The sequence below is a fragment of the Ursus maritimus genome, unplaced genomic scaffold (assembly GCF_017311325.1).
Source record: "Ursus maritimus isolate PB19 unplaced genomic scaffold, ASM1731132v1 scaffold_8, whole genome shotgun sequence".
In the NCBI taxonomy this organism is placed as follows: domain Eukaryota; kingdom Metazoa; phylum Chordata; class Mammalia; order Carnivora; family Ursidae; genus Ursus; species Ursus maritimus.
In genome coordinates, this window is record NW_024426996.1 from 81086958 (window position 1) to 81095028 (window position 8071).

The 8071-nt window shown below is 63.6% G+C and overlaps 1 protein-coding gene across 1 annotated transcript in view; it reads right to left on the reverse strand.

Annotated features, from left to right (window-relative positions):
• Positions 1 to 4148: 4148 nt before the first annotated feature.
• NAT8L (N-acetyltransferase 8 like) overlaps positions 4149 to 8071 on the reverse strand; it is a 7028-nt gene continuing 3105 nt past the window's right edge. The window contains 1 exon segment of the mRNA XM_040625397.1: positions 4149 to 4898. Within this exon segment, the coding sequence (XP_040481331.1) occupies positions 4531 to 4898 (368 nt within the window). The 3' untranslated portion in view covers positions 4149 to 4530.

Consider the following 8071-nt stretch of genomic DNA (forward strand, 5'->3'; position numbering starts at 1 on the left):
CTCCGCTGCCCCTCTGGGCCCTCTCGGGGGCTGTTGGGGCACATCCTGGGGTCTCAGGACAGGTGCCACAATTGCAGGGTCATCAACAGTAACCACAGGAAGGGAACCCAGACACCATGACATGATCTGGGCTCTGTTCACCCAAACACACGGCGTCCACAGCAGCTGTGGTCAAACAGCCTGACCAAGGTGACTCCACGTCATCAAATCTGATCTTGGCTGGTCTGGCTAAGTGTCCACCCATGCTATCCTCCCCGCACCCCCCGAGACCCAGGCAAAGGCTCATCCGGGCCTCCCCACCCCCACCCCCCACTTCACACAGGCCCGTCCAGTGCCCTCCACCAAGGGGGAAGGAACACTACATTCAAGGTTTGCTGGGCCCTGGGGCAGGCCTGGGAGAAGGAAGCACAGCACGGAGCCAGGGCCCCTGCGTCTCGGTGGGGGGCTTAGCGCCAGCCCCCGCGGCTGAAACAGGAGGTTCCCTCCCTGTCGCCACACGCTTACACACGTGTGCACACACGTGCAGGTACACACAGGCACAGGCATGCACGTGTGCGCGTGTACACGTATGCGTGTGCACACGTGTGCATACGCACCAGCACACATACACGTGTGTGCATGCACACACACAGGCACACCCCTTCTTCAAAATGGCTAATTATTGCTGTTAAAAAAAAATACATCCAACAACGGCAGGTCAGGTCGGGGCTCCTCCTGCAACGCCCCAGGCCCTGGGCTGCCCTGCTCACGGCACCAAGGAGCAAACATTTCAGGATCTGCCCCACACCCAGCCTGCAACACAAGCCCCGAGAGCCTCAGCCAAAGGCCCACCGGCACAGGAACAGCGGCCGAGGCCGAAACAAGTCACTGCGGCAGCTTCACACGTAGACAAGATCGGTGCTGCCCACCTGCCTGGGGAGGGGTGCTGGGCTTCCGAGGCTCAGGGGCCACTGTCCAGCCATTCCCTGGACACGGACAGGAGGGTGGCTCCATGGGTGCTGCTCAGCTCCTGACCTGGCCCCAGCCCAGCAAGGGCCTAGGCTCAAGGCCACATAGGCCAGGCAGGGGTGGACATAGGCCAGGCAGGGGTGGGCAGGGGCGGGCAGGGGCAGGCACTCACACTGCCCGCGTGACTCCCTGTGGCCCAGAGAGCCTCCCAAACACTTGCTCAATTCCCGAGGAAGCCTTGTGAGCAGCCCCCGGCCTGTCCCTGGAAAGGCCTTCTCTGAGGAAGGCTGCCCAGGGACAGGATGGGGGCTGCCTGAGGACCTCGTGGCCTCAGCCCAGCTGTGGGGCCTCCCAGCTCAAGTCTACTCCCAGGGCCGCCCCCCCCCCTGCTTCCCTGAGGCAGGCTGGCCCATCTCTCTGCTCCATCCACCCAAGGGCACAGTGGGAGGCCAGGCTGGATGTGACAGGCCTCCATGTGACAGGCCTCCGCATGGCTGGCCTCAGCAGCTGCAGACAACTCAGTGTGGCCACACCCTCAGGGGCCAGCTCTCTGCAGACCCCACACCTGGGCAGCGGGAGCTGCCCCAGGGACACTGGTGGTGCTGGGCCATCTGGAGGGGCTAGAGCGCTCAGTTATCCTGCATCCCACTGCCCCAAGCTGCCCACTAGGTTTGTGTTCCAGGCTCATCTAACAAAGACATTCTGGAACACTCCACCTCCTGCTTTCCCGTCCAAAAACAGAGGCTTCCAAAAGTCCTGGGAGCCCTGTCTCCTGAGCATGGGTGCCACGCCTGGGGACCGGCTTTCCCTGGGCCTCGGCAGGAGCCCCTGGGGGAGGCCCAGGAGGCCAGCACAGAGAGGGAGGGGGCCCAGGGCCTGACAATGCAGAGAGCTGCCCAGACACACCACTGAGCAGAACCCCGGCGGATGCTTCACAGAGGTAGAAGAAGTAACATCAGAATTTCTACAAATGTATAAAATTCACATCTTGGTGCACGTTTGTGGAGGAGTTAGCTCCCAGGCTGGAGGGAAGTGGCCAGCCAGGGACAGGCGTCCCCCACAAGTGTGCCCAGCCTCCGGCCCAGGGGAAGGACGGGAGAGCTGCTCCCCCGGTGATCTTAGAGGCCTGCCAAGCCACACACGGGTCAGGCAAAGGCCCTGTCCCAAGTACAGGGCACACCCAGCGGGTGCCTATGGCCACCACCATGCTGGGGCAGCAGCCACGCGGTCACCCTGGGCCATCCAACTGGGGCAGACACTGCAACCTACCCTGCCCACAGATCCTACACAGACAGACAGACGCCAGCAGAACAGGAGAGGGCCACACATCCGCCCAGGAGCAACCCCGCTGACACACTTTGGTCAACGTCACCCAGATGCTGGCAGCTCCAGAGCCCCAGTGGGCTCCCGCGGCCCCCACCCACACATCCCCACACCAGGGACCTGGGACTGCAAAGGCACAGGATCAAGGGAAGCTGGCAGCTCTCCCGAGCTACCACTGACAAGACACAGCCCACCATACTGGGGCGCCCACTTGCCCTTCCTGCCCCGCCAGGCCTCAGATCAGCCGCAGCCCCCAACACACCCCACACCAACTAAGGCCGCCCCAAGCCGAAACCAAACCAAACCAAAGGAGGAAAAAGGCACAACTGTTTGTTTTCCGTTTTGCTAAAACACTTTACGTCTCTCTGTATAATCCAGATTAACAAAATCTGAGAGCTGCAAGAAAATAGGGTGCCGATTTCTGTACAGTCTACAAAACTCCCATCCCCGAGCAGGGACCGGACGCCACCAGGGAGAAATGTACAGGGGAGAGTGGGGTCTATACAATGTTCTGCAAATATCTCGATTGCTGACAGCACGAAAGGCCCCTCGGGAAACTGGGCTCGCTTCGCACGGAAACTTGCTTTGCTAGTTTCCGAAGCGCCTTTCTAAGGTCCCCTCTGTGTCCCCTACGTGGGACCCAGCTCCATGGCCCACTGTGCCTGCCACCCCCCCCTCTCCCAGCTCCCGAAACAAAGGGGCCTCGGTGGGCATTTATGGCCCTCCTGCCACCGCAGCCGGGTCCAGGCTTACAAGTTGGACACATGGGCACTGCCAATGATCCCTTTCCTCCCCCTCCACCCCTCCCCCGTCCAGGCCACCCCACACCTGACCGCCACCTCCCACCTCAAGACGGAGAGGNTGGGAGCACGGCCAGGCCGCCACCCTGCCCCCAGCCAAGGTGGGCAGCACTCACTCCTCCCAAAGGCAGCAGGGAATTTGCTGCTATCCTGACCTCAGTCCCATACGTCAAGGCTGGACAGGGGCAGCCCAGAGCCTCCTCACAAACCAGGAATGCTCTTTTGAGGGGAAGAATGCTAAATCAGGGTCTCCCTCCAGATTTCAAAATCTGAAACCCTTCACCCACCCGGCCACCCCCCCCCCCAAACTGGGCCAGAAAATAGTGCATACTCTAGACCACACCGGCGTGTGTGCATGTGTGCATTAAGGTATAAACTACCATTTTGTCCCAAGAATTAAAGTCATGCAGAGTGCTATTCTGTCTAAATAACTTATTAAAAAATAGGTCGGTTTCAGGTTGGGAGAAGCTGTGGGCTCAGTGGTGTTGGCAGCGGCCTGGCTTAGTAAGATTCACAGGGCAGAGCCCATCAGCCGTTAGGCAGCGCGGTCCTCGGGGAGGTCTGGGAAAGGCCACCGTAATCTAGCTGGCCCTGGGGACAGGCGACCGCATGACTGCCTCCCCACCCTGCTCTCCTGAAGGACCCTGACCAGGCTGTGCAACAGGTTGCTACGGGAACCACACCTGGGTGACGATGCCAGGCAGCAAAGCCGGGGCGGGGGGGGCAGGGACCAAAAGGAAAGAAATGTGACTTGGTGTCAAAGCAAAGCTGGGCTGGGGGGAGCAAGGGGCAGTGAGAGGCAGGCGAGCCCTCCAGAGAGCAGGTGGGCGGCCGTGGCTAGCTGGAAGGCGGGGCAGGGGGCGCTCACCAGTCCTGGCCCAGGCTGAGCAGGGCAGCGGGGTGAGAGGCTGTGGTCATGCGGCAGCCAGGCCATGTCCTCAGCATGCACAGAGCAAAGCGGGGCCCGTGGCCAGCTCGGTGCCCCACGGGGCGCTGGCCGGCCAGCCCAGCAGGCCATGCCTCCCAGGGACTGACGGCCGAGCCACAGCCTGGCCGGAGGCCAGGGGTCTGCCGGGCAGGGGCCGCGCCGCAGAGGTTCTGTGCTTGGTGGGCCGGGCTAGGCCTGCCCCGTGGTGGTGGGCCGGGAGAGGCCCTGCGCGCAGGCCGAGCAGCCACGTGGGCACGTGGTGGTCCATGCTGTCACTCTTCAGGACGCAGCCCCAGCAGGCTGGGGAGGGCGAGGGGCCGCGGCTGCAAACAACCGAGGCCCGAAGTGTCACAGACGCGCAACAGCCCCACACCCCCTGGAGAACCAGCCAGAGAACCGCGTGATGTTGAAAAGGAAAAACCCAACACAAACGCCAAGGTGAGCGTCTGAAAGCAGGCCCGGGCGGTGGGCAGGCGGGCACAGGCGGACGGGGCGGCCAGGGCGGCAGGTGGGCGGGCAGGCAGGCAACGGTCACTCCTCGCGCAGCTGCAGGCGGTAGCGGTGGTAGCGGACCTGGAAGAAGAGGCGCTCGGCCAGCGACAGGGTCATGCCGGGCAGCACATAGTGGTCACTCGAGCCCATGTGTCTGAAGCCCAGCGACTCGTAGAGCTTGTGTGCGGCCACCTTGACGGCCGTCGTGCCCAACACCACTGCGGAGTAGTTGTGCACCAGAGCGAACTCCAGCACCTTGCGGCCCAGCGCCTTGGCGATGCCCTTGCCACGGAAACGCGAGTCCACGGACATGCGCAGCAGCTCCACCGTGTTGTCTGCCTCGTGGGCCCGCGCCGCCACGATGCCCACCACGTTGCCATCCAGCACGGCCACCCAGAAGCAGGAGCCTGCAGGGAGAGGGCAGTCAGAGCTGTGGCAGGACACGGCTGCCTCTCCAGAGCCCTCGGAGCAGAAAGAGCCGGGCCCAACCTGCCTGCTGCCCATGGCAGCCCCTGCCCTCGGCCTGAGGCTGGGCAGACAAGAGCTCTGGGGCCAGAGTCCCTCCCCCAGGAACCAAGAGCTGGGCAGGCCTCAGCCAAACAGACCCCTCCTCTGCCCAGCTACCCCCAGAACTAACACCTGGATGGCCGTAGATGGCCATGGACAGGCCACAGGTGCAGGCGACCTGCCCTGGCTCCCAACCACTTGGGGCCCACCACACTTGTCCCTATGTATCCATACCAGGGAGCTGGAGAGAGACGGGGCCATGAGGGGACCTCCAGAAGGACCCCTACAATGGGGACTTCAGGGGGTCTGGGAGGACAGGCCAGGGCAGCAGGACCCTTCTGGGAGCCAAGCCCCTGTGGGCCTCAGGAGGTCCTGTGGCCTCCATTCTCCTGGGTCAGGAGCTGCTGAGCATGGGAGCTTCATGGCCTTCTCGGATCAGGACACAGAAACAGGCCCTTGGCAGGTTCAGGGGACAGTCCAAGTGGAAAACCAGGACAAATGAGCACCACTGCACGCCTCCCACTGACCTCAGCCTCTCCTGAGCAGGAGCCCAGTGGCCAGGCCAGGCCTCCCCACCCATGGCCTGGACCAATCACAGCCCCACACAGGGCAGGAAGAGGTGGAGGGCTGAAAGGGGATGAGGAGAGAAGCAAGAAGAGAGAGAATGAACATGGGAGGGGAGGCTTGCAGGGCATGAGCCACAGGGAGAGCCTGGTCACCTCTGCTGACCACCAGCCCAGAGGCCCCAAGAGGCGGGGGCTGGCCAACAGGGGTGCCCTCTCTGAGGAGCCCCACCTGCACTCGCCCTGACTATGGCCACTCCAGCTCCCACAGCCGTGTCTGCCACCAACGACCCCCACCTTCTCTCCTTGAGTGGCCAAATTCTCCCCCGTAAAGGTTCTGCACCTGACCTTGCCCAGAGAAATCACCCCTCCACCCAACCCCCAAGGGTCCCCCACTGTCTTGTCTGCTGGCAGGCCCCCCATCAGTTCGGCCAGAGGGGCTCCTGTCTCCTTCACTGCCATACCCTGAGACCCGGCATGCAGCCTGAGCTCGGCAATGGCTAAGGGCCCGCTGCCCTGATGGGCCCCTCCACTAGCTGGCCTGCCCACCATCCAGGGTTTTCCCCACACACACCCAGGCCAGACCGAGTATTCCCATCCCCTGAACAGCATGGCCCCATCCGCTGTGGTCCAGCTGCCCTGCCCCAGTGGCACCTTCCTGCAAACTACCAGATGTCTCAGGAGGGTAAGCACACTCAGGGAGACTGCAGCCCTGAAAAAGCAGAGTCCTCGTGCCACCCTCAGCTTCCAACCTGAGCCCCCTCCTGCTCCTGCAGCCTGGACCTGGGAGCCACTAGGTGGGTCTCACTCTTATGCTCCCTCCAGTCCTGGGCAACTCCATGGAGGCCGATAAGAAGCTGAGTTCAAGCTTAGGAAACGGTCAAGGAGAACCCAAGGTGCCAAAGGCTGGCCAGGCAGCTGCAGGACTGGGGATGGGGGTGGAGGCAGGACACCACAGGATGGGCTGGCTCTGTGGGAGCCGGTGGGCATGGGAGCCGGCAGTGCCAAGGTGGGGCACCCTTGTGCTGGGATGCCTTGCCTCTCTTGTCCCCTGCTGCCCTTCTCTGGCACTCACCAGGCTCCTCTATGCCCTCACCAACTGTTGGGGCACACACTGTTCCGTCTCCTCAGCCTGGGAACCCTCGAGCACCGGGGAGACCCTCACGCCCCAGAAAGTGGAGACAAAGTCTCCCTTCTCTGGCGCCGGACATGAAGGAAACCAAGTGGTCCTGCCTCCTAAGACCTAGCTTGCCTCCGGGTCAGCCTGGAGGACGAGAACAGCCCCCAGGGAGCTACAGGCCCCCCCAGACCAGACCCAGTCCCTCCCTGTACATAAGGCCAGGGGGCTGGGGCGAGACCCTCTGCCTCACTAAGTGGCCCAGAGACCTGAAGTGGAGGCCAAGACTCAACACCCCTGCTCTCCCAGGGCTCCCAGCCCTTGGTGACCCCCCACCCAGAACCCTCTCCCCACCAGGAGGCCCTCTGCCCCTGCCACACCAGGTCCCCAGCACTCCAGGCCAGGCCGAGACCCCGCAAAGCACAGCAGACCCCCAGCCCCTCAGCAAGCACCAGGGAAAGGGCATCGTGGGCGCAGCACAGAGAGCAGATCCGGGACACCAGGGCCCGGGGTCGGCTCAGGACATTCAGCACCCTACCCTCACAGGGTGCAGGACAGCTCCGGGTCCGTCTGTGCGGACCTTGCTTCACAAGGACCCAGCTCTCACCTCCAGCCCCTGCCGGCCTGCTCCACCCCCAAACCTCGGCCAGAGCCCGCCCTGACTCCGAAGGCTCGGTCGTGGGGGTGCAGCAGCCCGGGCCCACCTAGACCCGGCTGTCCCCCCACCCCCACCCAGGGCCTGTCTGCCATTAGGAGGGGCTGCGAGAGGGCCCGGGGAGCCAAGGGAGGGGACCCAGGGAGAGGCTGGAGCGGCAGACTCACCGGGGGGCTTCATGTAGTACTGCTCGATGTCCGCCATGTCTGTGTGCAGAGCGCAGTCCAGGTAGGCGAGGACCACCTTCCGGCTGTAGTAATAGCGCAGGCCCAGCAGCCCGGCCGGCACCAGGCACGTCAGCAGCAGCGAACGGGTCAGCGCAAAACACAGCACTGCGGGGAGAGGTGGGCCTCGTGAGCCGCGGGCGGGGCAGAGCCCCTGGGACATCCGCCAGGCGGACCGGGGCCCCAGCAGGCTGGGATACCCCCCCACCCCCAGCTAAATGAGCCAGTCAGGCACATGCGCAGGCGAGAGGCCACACCAAATATGCCACGACTGTTTTCCCTGGAGGAGCGGTGGGTCAGCCTACCTGCTCCTTCCGCTTCTCCCTATTACCAAACTTCCTACCAAAAGGGCATGCTGCTCCGGAGTCTGACATCACAGGATCTCTAAACCTTCTGAGCACAGCAGTGGCCTCTGGGCAGGCTGCCCTCAATGGCTGGCGGCAACCGCCCCAGGCAGGGGTCCTTGTGGGGTGGGGGGGAGGGCGTACCCACCACCCACGTGCCCCCCCCCCCC